Source organism: Peromyscus eremicus, chromosome 6, assembly GCF_949786415.1.
Source record: "Peromyscus eremicus chromosome 6, PerEre_H2_v1, whole genome shotgun sequence".
Lineage (NCBI taxonomy): Eukaryota > Metazoa > Chordata > Mammalia > Rodentia > Cricetidae > Peromyscus > Peromyscus eremicus.
In genome coordinates, this window is record NC_081421.1 from 74,786,659 (window position 1) to 74,807,731 (window position 21,073).

Genomic DNA, 21,073 nt, shown 5'->3' on the forward strand with positions numbered 1-21,073 from the left:
AAAGTATAGAGCCCCTAGTGCAGGAGCTTTGGGCTTGTTTGGATACTGTCCTCCTGGCACAGTGTGTTCATGAACCTAGAAGACATCCTAACCCACCACTGAGGTCTTCTTCTTTGTTGTCTCCTCCTCCTCCTCCTCCTCCTCCTCCTCCTCCTCCTCCTCCTCCTCCTCCTCTTTTTTTTGAGGCAGAGTCTCATTGTAACTCTGACCGGCCTGGAACTAGCTAGGTAGGCCAGGCTGGCCTCGAACTCACAGATATTTGCCTGTTATTGCCTCTACCTCCTGAGAGTGTTGGGATTAAAGGTGTGCACCACTGCTCTTGGCCATCACTGAGGGTTTCTGTGGAGGGTTTTGTTACATGGACATGCCTCTTTAAATCAGCGGCTACTGGTGGTTGAACTTAGTCTCTAGCCCCCTCCTGTTCCTATAGATCTCAGATGGAGCTGAAATTTCCAACCTGCTACTCATGGCCACCTTTGGAAACTCTAAGGGCTTGAGTTTCATTAGTCACCTTGAGTCATCTCATTAGCACAAATTCTGATATGGTTGGAAGAGGCTCATTGGGTATCAGAAGCCTTTTGTCATTAATATTGCAAGGGCATTAGGCGCTCAGGACTTAGGGCTTCGACCAAATGTATGAAGTATATGCATATATATCACATATATATATATATATATATATATATATATATATATATACACACACACACATATATACACACACAGCAATACAGACATTTCATACAAATGTTTATTATACTCTACTAGTAACTAAAGATATTTTATACTGCAGTCAGGTATCATTTTTATTTTGGGGTAAAGCTTTGGTTCATACTCTGCAGAGGAGTGCAATATAAAAGGGAAATAAAATCACTTGTCATCCTATGGCCAGTATTTATTTTCTAGTCCTTTTTATATGGTTATATATGATATTCGGTCTTTCTTTTCTCATTGCAGAAGTGCTATTTGCCTATTACAAAGACATCTGAAGAGTACAGAATGCTTGAAGTTGTAATTATTATTATTTATTTAAAATTATTATTATTATTATTATTACTATTATTTTAAAAGTCCTCTTGGGGAGGTACCTGCTGCTGTAGACTAAGGAAGGAGATGGCCAGATGGATGCCTTGGGCCGAGTTGGGTACCTGGTCTGTTTGAAGGCAGCAGAAACTTTCCAGGACATTGCGAGTGTGGAGTGTGGAAGGGGAATTAGTCTAGAGAGAAGAAAGTTCACTTTATTTCTGTAGTAAGTACTCCTTGCTGGGTATGGTGATGCATGCCTGTAATCCCAGCATTTGGGAGGCTGAGACAGGAGGATTGCCAAAAGTTCAAAAGTAGCCATGCTAACTAGTCAACAAGACACGTCTGAAAACAAACAAACAATCCCACTTCCTAAGAAGAGCCTATTTTCAGGTATGAAGAGCTGTTTGTAGGGAATGACAGAGATAATTAATAAAGAGGTATGGCTTTAACATACAGGTCGGTGTTTGTTTATTTGTCAGGATTGATTGTAATCTGCTGCTGGTCTGGATGAGTTCTTCTGACCCTGTTGCCCTGCTCATTCAGGCACTTAACACTGTTTACCCTTTGTGGGGGGTGGGGTGTAGGATCTGTGCTTGTGTAAGGTCTGTGAGCTGAATGCACGCTGGTTAAGCTCATTATCGTGTATTGCATCAGATGGGCCTCAGCTGTTTTCTTTGGACAAGAAAAAACAGGAGGAGAATGGCACTTTGTGGAATCTTCCAAACCCAGAGCTTATACTGTTGAGAGCTTTCAGTTGGGATGTGTCCATTCATCGGGCACCTGACTGGCTCGATTCAGAAAAGAGACATCCTAAGGCTGACAGTTCTTTGTGAGTGTATTCGTGCTCATGTGAGTGTGCACTTGAGGCTAGCATTCAACATCGGATGTCTTCCTTGATTGCTTTCAGCTTTATTTCCTCTGAGACAGGATCTCTTACTGAGCCTGGAGCTTGCTGATTCTGCTAGACTGCCTGCACCTTCCCAGCACTGGAATCACAGGCCTGCGCTGCTGTATCAACTTGTACATGGGGAATGGGAATCTGTACTCAGGTTCTTATGCTTGTATGGCCGATGAAGCCATCTCCCCAACCCCAAAGCAGACAGTTCTTAAGTCCGATATACATATTCAGGATTACATGGGGGCAATTAAAAATCCTGATGCCTAAGCTGCACTTCATGGGGCTGGTGAGATGGTAAGGACACGTGCCATCAAGCCTGTGACCTGAGTTCCATCCCTGGGGACCACATGGTGCTAGGAGAGAACTAATTGCCCCAGGCTGCAGCCCACATGGATGACATCATCGGAGGCATCAAGGCACTGTTAGTTTTTGAAGCTTCCCCTGCCTCAGTGTCTCTGTGATTCCATGTGGGTCCAAAGATGAGAAGCAGTTCAGCAAGGAAGGTGCTGGCCTTCTCTAAGCTGCCCCCAGTCTTCTTTGCAGTGGGCATGGTGTGTTTGCAGCTGTTCAGTGACAGATCACTGACGTACAGAGCAGACTGAATGTCAAGGAGCCCTAATGTTGTGATTGTAGTCAACTTGTTTTCATAGTGTTGTGCATTCCAGGAGTACTCAAGTGTTTGAGTGAACTGTCACAGTGTATGTGTATGTGTGTATAAATTTCATAAAACTCATGTTAGGTGCCAAATTTTAACACTGGAAATTATTGTTAGTTGCCTTTGCTGTGGCTTTAAATATAGTAATAGCTGTCATCAAGCAGAAAGCAACAGGTTCACATGTCACTTTGTCTTGCTTAGGTATCCTCTCCTCATGTATGTGTGGGGGGTGGTGGTGTGGGAGGGGTTGGAGGGGTGGGAGGGGTTTCGGTTTGGGATGTGTGTGTACACACATAGACATACATGTACTTGTATGTGGAAGGGGGGAGTGTAGTTGGTTGTTTAATTACTCTTTACTCTTAGGTGGGGGGCCTGCCACCCCGCTCCCAAATAAATTCACATGGAGTCTTATTTTTTCTTATAAATGCCCAGCCTTAGCTTGGCTTGTTTCTTGCCAGCTTTTCTTAACTTAAATTATCCCATCTATCTTTTGCTTCTAGCTTTTACCTTTATTTCTGTTTATCTTTCCTTTCCTTCTTATTTATTGTCTGATTGTGTGGCTGGGTGGCTGGCCCCTTCTTTTCTCTCTGTTTCATCCTCTCTTCCCAGATTTCCCCTTCTGTTTATTCTCTCTGCTGCCAACCCCACCTATCCTTTCTCCTGCCTTACCACTGGCCATTCAACTTGTTTTTAGACCAATCAGGTGTTTTAGACAAAGTAACACAGCGTCACAGAATTGAACAAATACAACATACCTTTGCCTCATTAAACAAATATTCCACAGCATAAGCCAATGTAACACGTCTTAAAAGAATATTCCACAACAGGGAAGTCAATGATGGGCATCTTCTTTAATCACCTTTTGACGTCGTTCTTTGAGACGAGGTTTTGCATTGACCTGGGGCTCCCCTTGCTCTCTGCCCACTACCCAGAAGCTGGCTAACTCTGCTGGCCAGCAAGCCCCAGGCCAGCCTCCTGTCGCTACCTACCAGTGCTGGGGTTACACATGTGGGTTACGGTGCCTAGCCAGTGGGTGCTGGGGGCTAAATTCAGCTCCTTGTGTGGTAAGACACATTAACCAACTAAGCTCTCTCCTCAACCCCTCCCTGCCCTTTGTAAAATAATATATATATTTTGTTCTCATTTTGCTGCTTCTGCTGAAACCAGGATGGCATTCTCTGTAAGACTTTGAAACAGTTCGGCACAGATACAAGTACCACAGGACTTCCCTCTGCACAGCTGGCCTTTGGGGGGGGGGGTCTGTTGTCATGCAGATTAGGCTAGCTTGCTTTTGAGGCCCAAGGGCCCCCTGGGCTGGACTGAGCTGTGTCCCACTAAGATTAGCGTTATCCCACTTGCCTAGAAGCTGAGTCTGCTTGGGCTAAGTTTCTATTGGGTAAAAGAAAAGGTTTCATGGGAGTGGGCTGGAGCTTTGGGTAGGTGTGAGCAGCCAAGATTCACAGGAGGCTACCAAAATGTCCCTGAGCAGTTATTGACCAAGATCTGTCTCCAGATCTAGGTCCATTATGTGCTTTTTTTTTTTTTTTTTTTTTTCCCCGAGACAGGGTTTCTCTGTGTAGCTTTGTGCCTTTTCCTGGATCTCACTCTGTAGACCAGGCTAGCCTCGAACTCACAGAGATCGGCCTGCCTCTGCCTCCCGAGTGCTGGGATTAAAGGTGTGCACCCCCCGTAGCTGCCGCCGCCGCCACCGCCGCCGCCGCCACCACCACCACCACCACCCGGCCCATTGTGTGCTTTTTATTGAGTATTAATTGTGTCTTAGGCTCCAAGTCGGAGGCTTTATAGACATCCAGTCTTTTTCGTCTTGCACAGGAGGAAACTGAGGCTTATAATAAGGCCTCGAGTGACTTACACAGGGTCTCAGCTGCTAAGTGACATCACCAGCATTGCAATGTTGTCCTCTCTGGAGTCTTTCTGTAAGATGAGACCAAGGCCTGCAAACGAAAGTGCATCTGTGTCTGGTCTGAGCTGTGCTAACTCCTGAAGCCAGGCCTCAGATGCTCTTTCTGCCACACATTGCTGTCCCTGGCATCTGCCACACCCAGCTGCTGCCCAGGGAGCATGCAGAGAGGTGTCTCTCCATGTTTGAGTGGCTCAGGAATGGTCAGATATAGCAATTCATTTTCCTCCTCCTCTTCCTCCCCCTCCTCCTCTTCTTCTTCTTTTTTAATTTTTCAAGACAGACTTTCTCTATGTGTAGCCCCGGGCCATTTTGGATCTTGCTCTGTCTCTGGTCTCAAGCTGGCCTTGAACTCACAGAGATCGGCCTGCCTCTGCTTCCCAAGTGCTGGGATTAAAGGCGTGCACCACCACTGCCCAGCTAGCAATCCATTTTTTATTGCTGTAACAAAATCCTAAAGTGGAGTATTTTTTGTTTTTTGTGTTTTTTTTTAAAGCCATGGTTTTAGAGATCAAAGGCCAAAGACGTTTGGTTGGCCCTGTGTGTTCTGTTACTGGTGAGGGCCCTCTTGACTGGGCCACAACATGGTAGATGTTATCCTGACATGTGCAAGAGTGAGGACCCATTTTAGAGTGAGGCAGGAAGCCAGAGATGGAGGGTTTGCTATTAGCATTGATCCCTCCAGAGTTCCCGTGACCTCTTGACCTCTTGCCCTTGTCCTAGGCCTCATTTCCCCTCTCACTTCGCCAAAGGCTTGGCTTCCAGCCTATGACCCCTTGTGGGGCACATTTAGACCCTGTTGAAGGCACAGCAGATGGCAGGGGTGAGAAACTTGAGTCTCCATAGTTAGGTTTTGCCCCTGCAAGAGGCAATGTGTGGGGCAAAGAGAGGGCAGGCAGAGGCGGAAGTGACCTTGGGCAGCTGTGTTGGAACCAGGAAGCAGGGGCTTGACGGGCCAATCAGAGCCGAGAGCCCAAGCTGACCTTGTTTCAGGTCTTCCTCTGCACTGCCCCGCTCTGCTTGTCTGCTGGTGGGAATCTGCTTGGCTTCACATTCCTGCTCACTCTTTATAACCCGGCAGCCATTGCGGGATTTGCTTGCCACTGTTTGTACAGGGAAAAGGAGATGCTCCTTGGGATGAGATGGAAATAAAGTGTGAGGCACAGCCCACCCCCCTCAAATGAAAAAGACTCAATGACTTTCTTGGGCCAGCCGTGCTAATCATGGGAGAAACATTTAATTTCAACCAGATTACAAAGCGGTTGCTTTTATTTGTTTTCGGCTGGATTTGTGCCAAGGATTCAACTTTTCCTGTTCATTTTATTAAAAACTTTATAAACAGCATTAATAAATAGATATAAAACTGCCGTATAAATGACAGAGAGACCAAATGAAATTCACAAGGGTCACTGTTGAATAAGTAACAGAGCCGCGTCCTTGTGCGATCAAATTCTCATATATGCAAATTAGATACAGAGCTTTACTACAGTGTTTTAATTAATATTTATAAATCACAGGGTGCCTCGGAAAGGGCCAGTAACCTATTTATATTGCCATCATGTCACACAAATAACAAAGCCTCCGGGGACTGCTGTCTGCTTTGCATTTGGTCAGAAAAGTAAGCACGTTGTTGTGTCTGTCTCCCTTAGGTGTGGTGTCAGCACAGCGACAGGTCACCGTCCAGGAAGGGCCCTTGTACCGCACAGAGGGCTCCCACATCACCATTTGGTGCAACGTGAGTGGCTACCAGGGTCCCTCGGAGCAGAACTTCCAGTGGTCCATTTACCTGCCCTCCGCCCCGCAGCGTGAAGTACAGATTGTTAGCACAGTGGACTCCTCCTTTCCTTACGCCATCTACACCCAACGAGTCCGAGGTGGGAAGATCTACGTGGAGAGAATCCAGGGGAACTCGGCCTTACTTCACATCACAGATCTGCAAGCCCGGGATGCTGGGGAGTATGAATGTCACACCCCCAACACTGATGAGCGCTACTTTGGAAGTTACAGTGCCAAGATGGACCTAGTGGGTAAGGAAGGGGACACTGCTTTCATGTGGCCAGTGTCCGGCCTGAGTCCCCTCTGTTGCCGTGTACCTTTGCTGCATACCATATGACTGAGAAACAGATTCTTCCCCAAATATCTTAGAATACATTAGGGAGCATGAGTGAACACGATTTCTATGTACACTCGTGAACACTATTTTAAGGCTGACCCTTGGGAGAGTTCTCTTGAACATTAAGAACCTCAGTGGTTAACCAGACCTTTTACTGGTGAAAGGCAATATGAGTGTATAAAGGCAAGATCCGGGCATGGTACCTCATGCCTGTAATCCCAGCATCCAGGAGGCCGAGGCAAGGGACTGCCCTGTGGCAAGGACATTTGTGGGCGACAATTTGGAGGCAGGGTTTGGAAGGTAAAGTGGATGAGATCAGCCGGGAGAGAGGCAAAGCCCCAATAAGAGCAAGGCAGAGCTCCCCCCCTGCAGAGGCCAGGATGAAGTGACCATAGATCCAGCAGGAGGGGCGTCAGAGGAGTGCAGCAATGTGTGTGTCTCCGGAGAGTTTCTGCTCAATAACCCAGTCAGTTCCAGACGCTCAGAGGGGAGAGGGGACGAGAAGGGAACGAGAGCGTTTGGAGGGATAGTAAGTGATTTTAGTGAACAACCTGGGCCGATGCTCAGACAACAGTAATGGTTCTGTGGGGAGTGAGTGGATCCCAGAGACAGAGAGTAGCTTGTGACTGAAGCTGCCTGTGAGCAGTTGTGTTCCTTAATCTCCTTTCCTGTCGATATGAGTTTAATTAATAGAAAATCCAGAGAAGAAATAGAAGGTAAGAGCGTCTTCAGCAGGCCTGCCCTTTGGGCAGACAGGCACTGGAATATCACTGCTTGAAGCATCTACTGCTGTCCAAAGGGTCTTTCTTTAATGTGAAGTAATTGACAACACACAGGTGTCCCTGTTTGGGGGTGAAATTCCCTGGACACCGTCCCTCAGAAATGATGAGCAAAAAGGACAGGTTTTGAGGTACAGGGAGAGAGTAGGGCTTTTGGTACCCAGGCCTCCCTGGCTGCATGCTAAGAAGCTGTGGACTGCCTCTCTCCCTGCATGTTCTCTGCATGCTGTAGAAGATGTCAGCTGGAAGGGTGGGGAGTGTTTAGGGTGGACATCTCTGGCTACCCATTGCCAGTGAGAAAGGACAAAGAGCAGGCTGTTCCTGTTTGTGCCCACGTCCTGAGCTCTACCTCTCATTCCCACAGTTAGGCAGGACGTGTTGGTGGGTCTTTGTCGATAAGGACACTGCTTTCGCTTAGTTTTCATTCCTGTAATGAACCTGTGTCCTAGTAAGAGGACTTTAAGCCTCAGTCTTGGGACAGGCTCTGGGAGGAAGATGTACCCTTGTAGTGACTGGAGCGCCTTTATCAGGCAGCAGAGGCAGCAGTGTGGGGGTGGTGTTTAACCCTCAGAAAGATAAAAGTCGGAATAAAACTCCAGTGATGGGACACAGCAGTGTCTTCATTTATCTGATGAGTCCTCTGTGTCCTGTGGCTTCCTTCTGCTGTGGGCCACTTGGATGAATCCTGTGAAGGTACAGGGGAGCAGGCCAGGCCTACTGGTGTCCATTCGTAATCCAGCCACTTGGACGGCTGAGGCTGGAAGATCACAAGTTCAAGGACACCTTGGACAACATAGTGAGACTTTGTCTCCAAATTAAAGAGCTAGGGTCTAGGGTTGTAGCTCAGTAGTAGAGTCCTTGCTTGTTACTTATGAAGTCCTAGGTTCTGTCCCCAATACGAGGGCAAAGTAGGGGTGAGGATGGTTTTCTCTGGTTCCACTCCCCAGTGTCCTTTGTAAGGAGCCTTCTAAGGACAGTGCATTGATGAGATAAACTGGGAGGTGGGATGGAGAGTAGGTCGAGAAGGGAAAAGGGAGGGACTGTGTAGGAATGTAAAGCCAGAAGGTCCAGGTCGTGAGGTTAAGGTATCTCAAAGCAATACCAAAATGAGCAACAGATCTTGTTAGACCTCAACGATTGTTCTTATATGGTATTCTCAGGGAGTTCTTTGTTGTATACATTTTCCAAATAAAATCCGTCTTTGCTCTGAGTGTCGTTAAAATACCAAGCAGGTGTCAGTGCCAAAAATATTATCTTAGCTATCATAACAGAAAAGCGTATTTAGGTTTCTATGCCTTTCGGGGGTTGTGTGTGGCCTTGAATCGATTGTCAGAGCTGCCTTTGTTGAGGCTGTAACAGTGGTTTCTGTGTGGAATAGGGCCCTAACCTCCGGGAAGGCGAGTCTCAGATTCTGCAGCCCTGTAACCTTCCTCCGTGGGAACATTTTATGTTACAGTGATCCCAGATTCCCTGCAGGCCACAGCTGTCCCCCAGACTCTGCACAAAGTGGAACAGGACCCCCTGGAGCTCAGTTGTGAAGTGTCCACTGAGAGCGACCAGCACAGCCACCTCTCCGTATCCTGGCTTCGGCGGAAGGGTGGCGAGAAGCCTGTGGAGGTCATCGCCCTGAGCCGCGACTTCATCCTGCACTCCAGCAGCGAATACGCCCAGAGGCAGAGCCTGGGGGAGGTGCGGCTGGACAAGCTGGGGAGGACCACCTTCCGCCTCACCCTCTTCCACCTGCAGCCTTCCGACCAGGGCGAGTTCTACTGCGAGGCTGCCGAGTGGATCCAGGATCCAGATGGCTCTTGGTACGCCATGACCCGGAAGCGCTCCGAGGGTGCTGTCGTCAACGTCCAGCCCACCGGTCAGTCTCTCTCTGCTTCTTGTCCTTTACCTGGTGGGGAGTCAGACACTAGGAGGGTGTGGGGACACCTTGTTTGGTGACCGTAACAACACAGTAGGGGTTAGGGTGAGGTTGGAGAGGGTTGTAATGTAGGCTGTAGAAAACGGGAACAGAGACCCAACTCCCAGTGAGTCACAGACAGCTGCCCATACTGGGCCTCTGCTCATTGTCGTGTTTTCTTTACAATGTGGTATCGTACATTATTTTGAATAAGAGATTTGTTTTTTAAAGATGAGAGATTTTGGGCTGAAGAGATGGCTCAGAGGTTAAGAGCACTGGCAGCTCTTCCAGAGGTCCTGAGTTCAATTCCCAGCAACCACATGGTGGCTCACAACCACCTAATGAGATCTGGTGCCCTTTTCTGGCCTGCAGACATACAAGCAGACAGAATACTGTATACATAATAAATCAATAAATATTTAAAAAAAAGAAAAAGAAAAGAAACTGCAAATAAAAATGAGAGATTTTGAAGAAAAATGTGGCTGGAGAGATGGCTGGCGAGTGGCCAAGAGCACTTGTTGCTCTTGCAGTGGACCCAGGTTCAATTCCTCGCTCCCACATGGTAGTTCACAGCTATTGCTAACTTCAGTTCCAGGGGGTCCTTTGCCCTCTTTTGATCTCCAAGCACACGTGTGATATACATATATACATGCAGCAAGACACACATAAAATAAAAAAATTTTAAAAATGAGAGATTTCACAGAAAATCTTGGTATCCTATACCGCTGGGTTCCCATTCCTGTTAGCCGTGGATGCCACCCAGTTGGATGATGTTTCAGTTACTGAGGTAGTGATGGCGGCCTGGCAAGCCGCAGTCCTCCACAGTGTCTCTTGGCACCTCCTGAGACTCAGGTTCTCCTCCCGGTTCTTGCACCTGCAGAGCTCCAGTGTAGAACTGACAGCTGTTGGCTGCCTCTGCTGAGCTGGGGCAGGTTCCTACGTGGGCCTGGCTTGGGCTGGAGGGTGGTCATCAAGCTGTCACTGAGGTGGCCTGCTGAGGGCTGTTGGTCCTGATGAGGAGAGGAAGTGTCTATGCTGCGGGTGGTCGCACCCTTGTCAGAACCTGTCTCTTGTCCTTCTTGTCCTGGTGGTCACTTACCTCGGTCCTTGCATGGGTACTGTGACATTTGAGAGCAATGCTTCCGACTCACCTAATACTAAATTTTCTGACTCATCCCTGGAGTCCCTACTCGGAGACTGCTGGGAGCGGGACTGGGAGGCTACGTTTCTGATGTACTTCCCCGGTCGTTCTTACATGCCTACATTTTGTGTAGCACAGCTCTGGAGGGAACAGGGTTGAGAGGATCCTCTGGACACTTGATGGGTGTGAAAGCAAAAGAAGGTTGGATTCTTGCTTGGTGAGAAGGGCACACTTGATCCACACTTAGGACCAGGGCTCTTAGTAGTTTCTGGATCTTCTAATATTAAGTTTATCCAAGAGGCTTTAGTTCCTGTTTATCGTTTTCCTTCCTGGTTGATGTTAAGATCAGTGTCAAAAAAGTCTGGGCCTAATTTCAAGTCTTAATACTTTTAAATTAGGTTGCATCAGCTAATCTTCTTTATTTTAATCTTACCAATGTAGAATTAGGACATTTTGAATTTGTCCTGCAAATATATCCAGCCTAAGCCAGCAAAGGAAAATTTTAATGGGAAAAAGAAGTGTTGATAGCTTCACTGTGTGTTCCTGTTCAGGCTCAGGAGTTGCAACTCCAGCTTCCAGTCTTTTGCTTCATGTTTATTTGAATAGACATTAGTATTTACAGCGCTGAAGGTGTGGTGTGAGGCATCGGGATGCCAAGATGCACGACATTGCTCTGCGCACTTAGGGTGCTGAGTGCTGTGTGAGTAGTGAAGGCTGTGTGAGCTCTACGTTTTCCTGGAGAAGATGCTAGTATAGCAAATCTGGGAATTCCAGTTCCTCTGGTGCCTTGAGCTGTGTCAAGGTTGAGCAGACAGCAGCAGGAAATGCGGGAGGCATAGGTCACTTGGTAGCTGGCCGGCAGAAGAAAGTCAAGTGACCAGATGTTGAGGTCTAGATTGAGCAGTAGGGGAGGAAGAGAAGGAGGGAGGGAGAGAGGGAGGGAGGGAGGGAGGGAGGGAGGGAGGGAGGGAGGGAGGGAGGGAGGAAGGAAGGAAAGAAGGAAGGAAAGAAGGAAGGAAGGATGGGTACCTGCAGCTACATACTGTGAGGTGGAGCATGGGCTTGACCCTGTGGACCAGGCGTTGTCAAGCCATTCTTCTTGGAACTTTAGGGGGTCCTTGGGGGATACCAGAGAGGTGCACCTGGGTGAGTACGCTTCCTCACGTGCAAGTGTGGGAACCAGTGGGTAGCGCACAAGAAGCTGTGTGCTTCTCTCTTGCTTCAGCCAGATGTCTGCCCTATTGAGCAGTAAAAGATTTTACATGACGTAAAGGAGGTCTCCTCCCCTTACACCACCGCAGGAACAGAGATTTTAATTAGGAATTATCCATCTGATTGGGCCATTTAGAAGGAAGAGCTCAGGCATGTGGAGGAGGGGGCATGTGGACATTTGTTAGACAGGTTGGGTATGAAATCAGGAGACAGGCTTGTGAAGAACTCACACGGCCAGGCTGTGGTGGTGGCCTAGGAGGGCAGCCCTGGTGCTGGAGGCAGAAGGATAGAGATGTGGTGAAGGAGTCGTCCGTGATTCCCTCAACTGTGAGAAGACAAGGGAGGTGAAGGGTCATGAGGACTTGCAGAGCCCAGCTGGGAGGTCTGCTGACCTGTTAGTGGCAGCATTGGCTGTCTCTGTAACTTAAGCGAGGGATCCCCCAGTAAGCACACTTTCAGAGACGTTCATAACAGTGCACACCCATTGTGTCATTGGACATGGACATGTAGAGGGTTTAAAGACTGACCCTGACCCAAGTGAGGAGGGTTCTGGAAAGTCCGTGGGGCAAGAATGGGAACAAGCTCAAGAGATCCATGGCAGGAGGTGGTCAAAGGAGGCCCCATTGTGAGAGGAGCAGAGTGGTCAGCCAGGGCAGGGGAAAGGCAGAAGGGACGGCGTCCTGGAACCAAGGCAGGAGGGCAATCCCAGAGGCTAGAGCTGGCTCAGGAGAATGAGGGCCAGGTCAGCCATTGGTGTCTGTCACTGGGTTGGTGGCTGTGGACAAGTGGACTAGGCAAAAGGGATATAGAATCACCTAATCCACATTCCTTAGTCAGTTGATTGGGCATAATCAAGAGCAGATTGCTCTGCAGAAAGGGGAGTTTGCATCTCCAGCCAGGGACTGTGAAGGCTACATGGAACTTGGGACATTCTCATGGGATAAGCAGCATCTAGGGCGTCCAAAAGAGGAAAGCCAGAGTGGTAGCCTGCTTAGTCTAGGACAAATGAGAAGGTCTGAGGCCCTGGGATCCCCTGGGGTCCCATGCTGCAGTCATCTGGAAGGTGTGCCTTTTAGGGTTGCTGATGGGTTACGAATTACTGTATTTTATTGATTGGAGGGCTAATGATGACAATGGATAACATGGGCACACTCATCTGGGGATGCTCCCCCAGCAGACAGTAGTGGAGTAAAACCTGTTCCTGTCTGCCATTGTCTCCCAGGACTGTTTCGTTTGAGAAGGGGAGGAGGGCCACAGCTGACATGTCGGGGGTATTGTTGAGAGGACTTTGCTATGTCAGGAAATTTGGGTAATACAGGGAGGAGTTAGTCACTAGCAAGAAATGGTATCTGGCTCAAAAGACTGGCGTGTGTGGGAAGGAAGGATGAAGAGAAGACAGAGGCTGAGCTGGACTGGAGTAGAGAAGCTTGCTTGCCTTACCTGATCCAGTTCCACAGGGAAACAGGGCTCTCACAGGCTTGAAGAGTGTGAGGGATGGGTTGGGATGGCTGAGGCATGGATCTCGAAGATGGTGGTGGGTGATGGCCTGGGAGTGCCACAAAGGGAAGGCCATTGTGGTGTTGATGTTGATGAATCCTTACAAAGTTCACACACCACTGTGATGTGAGTTTTCCCTCCATATTCTCTGCAAGGAACTTGGCTAGAACTGGAAGGAGTTAGGAGCTCCAGGCCCCCACAGCAAGGGGAGATGATGCCACTTCCTCCCAGTCTTAAGTCGTCTTCCTGTCCCCTCCCTTGTATGCCATGAGTGCCTCCTGATACAAGGTGACGCCTCTTAAGTCAACTATATGCTATTTCTTGGAGATCTGTGATGCTGTTTGCAGTGATGCTTGTGCCTAGGTAGATACCAGCTCTTGGAAGAGTTTCTGCCTTGATCCTTCACCACGTTCAGAGGCACCTGGCTGTTAGCGGATTCTTTCCTGCTCTGTCTGCTTAAAGTCATGACCTGGCAGGTTGTAGGCTAGTGCTAAGACAGTCTGTGTGATGTAGCTAGTTTGTCTTACCCTTACCTAATTTTCAGTGTTCTTATAGTGGTAAGGAGGAGAATCTCAATAAATCCATCTGTGTGTTGATTAGAATTGGGGTCAGCACCTAGACTACGCAAATTGTGTCTCATAGACCTCTGTGAGGTGAGTCTTACAGTAACTGCTGAACAAACAAACATACTTGTAGTCATGTTGCTCTAGCAGAGCATCTGCCATCTAAGTGAGACTAGGCTTGTCTGCATGCCCTGGTTTAATCTGGAGCAGCATACCGATTGACGGAGCCCTATTGGTCTAGATGGGAATGGCAAACTCCTTAGACCTCCTGGGTTTGGCTGGGACTCTGGTATTTAAGGGTTTACATGGCTAGAGTTGGATTTTCTCTCCAAGATGAACACTGAATCTTCTCTGTGGTTATTGTCATGAAGAAGGTCAGGGGAATAGGGATTTCCTGAAGCAGTTTAGTGGGTTGCAGCCCCATTTGCCCAGAATGCATCCAGTTTGTTTGTGTTCCCAGACAAAGAGTTCACCGTGCGTCTGGAGACAGATAAGAGGCTGCACACAGTGGGTGAGCCGGTGGAGTTCAGATGTATCCTAGAGGCTCAGAACATTCCCGACCGGTACTTTGCCGTCTCCTGGGCCTTCAACAGCTCACTCATCGCCACCATGGGGCCTAATGCTGTGCCCGTCCTCAACAGTGAATTTGCCCACCGTGAAGCCAAGGGACAGCTTAAAGTGTCCAAAGAGAGTGACGGTGTCTTTGTGCTGAAGATATACCACCTCCGCCAGGAAGACAGTGGCAAATACAACTGCCGGGTGACAGAGCGAGAGAAGACTGTCACTGGCGAGTTCATTGACAAGGAAAGCAAGCGTCCCAAGAACATCCCCATCGTCGTCCTTCCCCTCAGTAAGTAGAAGTGCGCCACTTACTAGTTCCTGGTGCAGAGGGAGAGAGACTAGCTATAGGAGAAGGGGCAGAATTTGGGATAAAGATGACCAGAGAGAGGGCCTCTCCACCTCCTCCAGCCCCATGTCTACAAAGCGACAGGGGCATGTCTCGGCTGGAGATGGTACCTGCAGACTTGAGCTCAAGTAGCTCGGTGTAAAACACCAGCCTTGCCAGCTCAGTTTGGAGGAAGACCAGGAAGTCATTTGCTCCTCTAGGGGAATTAAATCCCAAAAGAAGTGGGCAGAGGCCTGCCTTGAAATCTCACTTAAGGAGAGCTCATCTCTTAGGGAAGGATTTGGATATCATCAGCTGCATTATTAAGAAGGATTTGCTGTCTGGGTTTTTCCAGGTATCAAGGCAGGTATTTCCCTAATTGTCTCTTCTGTACTGAAATTGCATTGTTAAAAGTCAGTGGGTGATAGAGTACTTGCTAGCATGCACCAAGTGTTAGGTTCCTCTTAATGTGCATAGAAAGTGCTCAGTGGATGGGGGTCTCTGTCTTCCTGGATCAAGAGCTTGGTCCTCGCAAGGCTGTTCCAGGGACTCTGCCTCCATGCACACTGGCAATGTCAGGATGGGTGGCACTCTTCTGGGAACTCCAGAGATGAACAGTGTGTGTGCATGCCATGTTTAAATGTCCATAGTGCCAAGACGTCCTTATTAATCTCTTTTCTCTCACAGTTCTGTTCTTAGCAAAAAGTTAATCAAAACTTACAAAGCTCTGATTTTAAACAAGATGGTCTAGTTTAAGAACTAACCTTTAACCTTTTCTTAGTTCCCAGGACTGTTCCTCCTCTTCGCCTTGTAATGATTTCCTTTCCATTTTTATTTACACGTTTATGTATTTGAAATGTTTCTCTGTTAAGTGTGAAGTCCAAAATAGAGGAGGCCTGTCACCCTTCTTTCTGTTTTCATCAATGGGATTGTTTTCTGTCATGCTCGTTGTACTTGGAACACACACACACTCACACACACACACACACACACACACACACACACACACACACACACGTACGTAACCTTGAACTCGCGTGCTTTCCTCGCGATGCATGATGCTTTGCATAGATTAGGTGCTTGCTAAACACACGTACAGTTGAAACTGTCAGATTGAATGCCCACACTCTTTGTCCTGTCTTCCTGTGCCTGCCCTAACCACAGACTCTAAACTTTTAAACTAATCTCTCATTGTTTCGTAAGGACGGCATGAAGGGCAGCCACACTGTTGGCTCCCTCTATCTTTTGTACTAAAAGATTTCCCCCAGCCCTTCCAAGAACTTGTTTGATGATCTGTGGCCTGCTATATTGCTTTTCCAGCAGATAACTGGGTAGTTAAAGTCCCCCAGCAGCACCAGATCCTGCCCCAAGGCCACTTGGGTAAGTCTACTGAAGAATAACAATCAATCGGTAATGGTGATAATGCCCTGGATTTTAATGGCACCTTTCCTCCTAAGAACCCAAAGTGCTTCTGCATAAATGATCTCTCTGCTCTCAATCCTCCAGTCCCTGTAGAAGCTAGTGTTACATCCATCTTGTGGATGGAGACGTCAGTGCGCACACAGGGAAGTGGCTGATCCGGTTGTTCAGTTAGTGGTTGACTTGCAATTGCATTAGGAACATTTGCTCTAACTCCAAACCCGCTGCTCTGCGCTCTGCCTGTGCTCCGCCAGCAGCCTCCTGATTGGAAATTTCATTTGTGAACACACACTCAGATTTTCATTAGCTCTGTCTTGGTTTTCATTCAGTCTGGAGGATTTTTAACTTGTTGGCTACCTTTTTAAAGTCTGGGAACCTGTATAAATAGTTACAATGGGCAGTGCAGCACCAGATCTGTGTTTACCCATGCCTCAGCTGCCAGAAGGCTTTTATTCTATCTAGGTTTTCCAGGCTTTCTCCAAATAGCCATCCAGCATGTCCTTAGAGTCCACTGGGGTAACAGTCGAGCATATGACTGATGTCCTACAGGTCCTTCTTCTGTACAAGACAGACGGAAGGGTTTTCTTCCTTGATGCTGAAGTTGCCTTTTGCGTATCTCACCTTGAGTTGAAAACAGTGAGGAAGAATATTAATGATGACAAATTTAAAGCCTGGGGCTGTAACCCAGCGGTAGAATGCCTACAGAGCGTCCATGAAGCCTTAGGTTCAGCCCTCGGTTCTGCCCCTCCTCCCCATTTCCTTCTCTCTGTCATGACCCTAAGTCGGCACCAGTAACATCCCAACTCTGCACATGATAAGTTGAGGCTTGGTAAGAACACCAAGATTCCACAGTCGAGGCAGCGCAGCCACTGTGGACGATGGCTCTACAGAGCCTTGCCCTGGACAGGCTGTCCTCCTGAAGAGTGCTGCCCCACCGTGTCCAGACCTCCTTCCTGTGAAACAAGTCCAGCATACTCACTCTGACACAAGCTAGGGCTGAGGCCTGCTGCTCTTCTTTTCTGTTTCTGCCTGTGGGGGAAATAAAGGGGAGAAGAATAAGTGGATCCAAACGCTGCAGTGATCGGGTGTGCTTCTTGATCTGGGATTGGACTTAATCGATCATCAGTGGTGCCTAGAAAATTGAGTCCAAATTGATTATGACACTATGTTTTGTGTTGTTTAATTCTTATGAGCTCATTGAACCCAATACAGGTAATTATACAGAATAATATATGCATAATTAAGAAAGTGTTAGCCATGCTGTTTATGAAAGCAGAAGTATCCCTGAGTATAGTAAAATCAATCATGATTGTGGGTACCACCTTTAAAAAACGTACTGGGTGTGCTGCACGATCTGTATGCCTTGTCCTCTTTGCTTTTTAATCTTTTGTAAGTTAAAAATGGTATCTTACAGAAGCAGCAGCTGAGGCTTATGGACTTTAACTCATCCCCTTGACTGAGACCAGCTATCCAAAGGAGGGACAGAGGCTAGACCAAGCTAGGCAGGGAGTGGAGTTCTTATCTCCACTGCTGCTTGGCAGACTGTCAGGGCAGAGAGCAGAGGTGCCCCACGGCTGAGTAAGTGAGTAAAGAGGAGAGCGGTAGATGGTGAGCCGCTGGCTGTGGCTCCTCCTTCTGTGGCAAGGAAAGCATGAAACTTTGCTCTCCACACACTCTGGGAGACTAGACCATCTGTGCCCCATTTTCCACACACAAGCACATGCCATCTTCCAAACACTTCCTGACATTTTTTTCTACTTCCTAATACTTCCCTGAAGGATTCAGATGGCACACTAAGAATGTTTATAGCTTTTGTTTGACTGCTGTAGCTCCAAGTGGTGGAAGATTGAGGGGCAGTAGGATTCGGAAGTTATTCCTCACGACGAAACTCCAAGCCAAAAGCCCTGAACTGCGTCTGAACAGGTCACCCATAAATAATTTCATGCTATCAACATCCTGTCATTGTGTTATATTTCTCAGGTTCTGATTTACTCTTAGGTCTTAGGACCTCATTATCCCAATCCACTACACCAAGCATAGAGCATTCTAGGCCACCAGATCTAGGCAGCAGTGCCCAGTTTGAACAGCCAGGTCTTACAACAGTAAGTTGTGTTTCAAAACAAATCAGAGTGTTTCGAATCCTTTCAGTGTCACTGTCAGAATCATGGGTTTCGGTTTGCACCCTTCTTCCTGCGTCATCTGTGAGGAGGGCGCCGTGGAGACTGTAAAAAACCCTCAGTGTGGAACTTTCTCTTCTCCCCAGAAAGCAGCATCTCCGTGGAGGTGGCCAGCAATGCCAGCGTCATCCTTGAGGGTGAGGATCTGCACTTCTCCTGTAGCGTCCGCACAGTGGGCAGATTGCAGGGCCGCTTCTCTGTCATCTGGCAGCTTGTCGATCGGCAGAACCGCCGCAGCAACATCATGTGGCTAGACCGGGATGGCACCGTGCAGTCGGGCTCGTCCTACTGGGAGCGCAGCAGCTTTGGGGGCATCCAGATGGAGCAGGTGCAGCCCAACGCCTTCAGCCTGGGCATCTTCAACAGCAGGAAGGAGGACGAGGGCCAGTACGAATGCCATGTGACGGAGTGGGTACGGGCCGTGGATGGAGAATGGCAGATCGTGGGAGAGCGCCGTGCCAGTACCCTCGTCTCCATCACAGCTCTTGGTGAGTGAGCAGTGGGACAGTGGCCGATGCTTTTGTGTCCGGCTCCTTCCCTATTTATCAGCGTTCTGGTTGCAGGGCCTGGGGAGATGCCTCAGTGGTTAAAGTGCATTCCGTAAGCATTCAGATCTGGAATTCAGGTTCACAGAACCCTAGGAAAACGTTGAGTGGGCTTGACATCATGCCTGTAATTCCAGCCTCAGAAGCAGACATGGGCTCCTTAAAGCAAGCTAACCATTGAGACCACCCATACCAGTGAGCTCTGGGTTTGACTGAGAGACCCTGCCTCTATGAATAAGGTGGAATAACAATTGAGGGTGCCTACGTCAATCTCAGGCCTGTGCATGCATACATACGCACATGCAACCACACACAAACATGCATATACTCATATATGCATCGCATCACACACTCGGCCAAAAAGGAAAACCAGTTCTGATTGGAGATAATGATGTCTTCTAGAGGGTTTCGTTGAAAGGACTCTAGGGTAGCATGCTCAGGGTTGAGGAAACTTAACAGTTGATGGTGGATGGGGCATCTGGGGCTAGTGACCCTCTTGGGCTGTGACCACCCCTAGGACTGGGTGGTATCAAGATTTTAGCCAGATTAGTGCTACCAACTAGCAGGACATGGCTGTGGTAAAACTGGCCTGAAAGAAAAGAGTGACTGGGTAGAGTGATAAGTTTCTTCTGTCCACAGGGGTTCTTGCCCAGCTGCTCACAGCCCAGCCCCCCAAAAGTGGCTGAACAAGATGGAAAGCTCTTTGCCAACGATACACTTGCCCCATGTCTGGCTGAGTCTCAGCACTCAGCTCAGTGGTCCCATGTAGGCCTGTGTCTTTATCTCTTCCTCGGTAAAGCCCCCACTTAAGAAAAAAACATTTCCGCATTTGCACGGAGTGAAAAGATACCTCGAGATTTGCAGAAACCAAGCAGTATTAGATTTGCTTCTCACAGGGTATCCAAAGCGGCTTCTGTCTGTGTTATCTGCCAGATGCAATCGGTCTATCACATTTTAAAAGACCAGCCTGCTACTTTGCTGGGAAGATAACTTATTTTGTCAGGCCTTCTGTTTATCAGGAGGCTTTGTCTGTCCCCATTCTCGAGGACTGAGTCACCACCTTCCCTGAGGGTAAGGCTGATGGTGCTGTTGAGCACCCAGTGAAGATGGCCGCGTAGAGTAGAGCTGACTGCAACCAAGTCCTTGTTCTCCCTGCCGAGATTAGCATCGCCTTTGCTTTATTCTTAAATGTCTGTTTTCAATCGTCTGGTGATAAAAAAAAGTTTTCTATTTGATATTTAATGCCCCCCCCCCCATGCCAGGGCTTCCCTCCAGCTGCCTCACAAAGGGGGAAGCCACATGCCACGGTTCTAGAGCTTTTCAGGGTAACAAGGTGTCTCCCCAAGCAAGACATGCAGTAAAAAAAAAAAAAGAAAAAAAGAAAAAAAGAAAGATGCAAACAGTAGGGAAACCGTAAGCTGCTCCAGACCCCTGGCGTTCCGTGGTGCCCGTTTGGTTAGACCGGCTTGCTGTCTGGGACTTGGAACGGACACAGCATCACGGAAAGCCCAGATGCAGCCTCTGTGTCCCGTCCCCCCCCCCCCCCCCTCACTGCAATTGCATCTGCTCTCTGAAAGCTTCCTCCCAAAGGTGGGCTTGCCTTCTGCAGTCCCCGGGCAGCTCGGATTTCTGTTTCTAGAAACTTCCTCCAGTGATGATCGCAGTTCCTGCTGCCTGTGCTTGGCACTGCTGTGAAGCCAGACAGGGGAACTTGGGAGATGGTTCTGGGATCTGTTACATGTATTTTTCCTCACCGAGGCGGTTAGGGGGTATCCAGGGAAGGGTGATTCAGGGTTCTTTCCCTAGGAGTGTTCTTAAACTCACCACGCATCTGGCTGCTCCCACAGCCGGGACATGCTGAGTAGCACTCCCCTGGAATCCTGAGGCGGCCTCTGCTCACTTGACCCTGTCTCTAGATTCCCTCTGGAACTAGGACCATGGGTGTCCTGCCAGCCATGGTCTTACTTAAAGTAAACAGTGACACATAAACATTTCTGTCTGGATCTCCCTCAGCGGTGACAGGTGTGTGGATGAACTAATAGGCTGCCCATAGACCGTTGTGACTGGAGGGACATCTCAGCCATGTGCACTCTGGTCTGTGTCCATGGTGTAGCCTGTGTTGGCCTGGGCACCATGGCTTCATATGGGAAGCCAGGAACACCCAGCACAAGGCCTGTTCCCTGGCATCCCTGATCTGTACCACTCTTGTGGCATTGTGTCCTACACACCACTGCCTAAGTTGCCATCCCAGCCACACAGGATCAGTCTCTGTGTCTTCATTTTTTAAATTGAAGATCCGGAGAGTTCAGCAGTTTTTGCCGACCTATTCTCTAAC

At 48.4% G+C, this 21,073-nt stretch overlaps 1 protein-coding gene across 1 annotated transcript in view; it reads left to right on the plus strand.

Moving 5' to 3' along the window:
* The window catches only part of Igsf3 (immunoglobulin superfamily member 3), an 89,746-nt gene that overhangs the window by 45,029 nt on the left and 23,644 nt on the right, over positions 1-21,073 (plus strand). The window contains exons 3-6 of the mRNA XM_059265966.1: positions 6,150-6,527; positions 8,849-9,259; positions 14,172-14,561; positions 18,280-18,681. Coding sequence (XP_059121949.1) covers positions 6,150-6,527; positions 8,849-9,259; positions 14,172-14,561; positions 18,280-18,681 — 1,581 coding nt within the window. The remainder of the gene's footprint in view (positions 1-6,149; positions 6,528-8,848; positions 9,260-14,171; positions 14,562-18,279; positions 18,682-21,073) is intronic.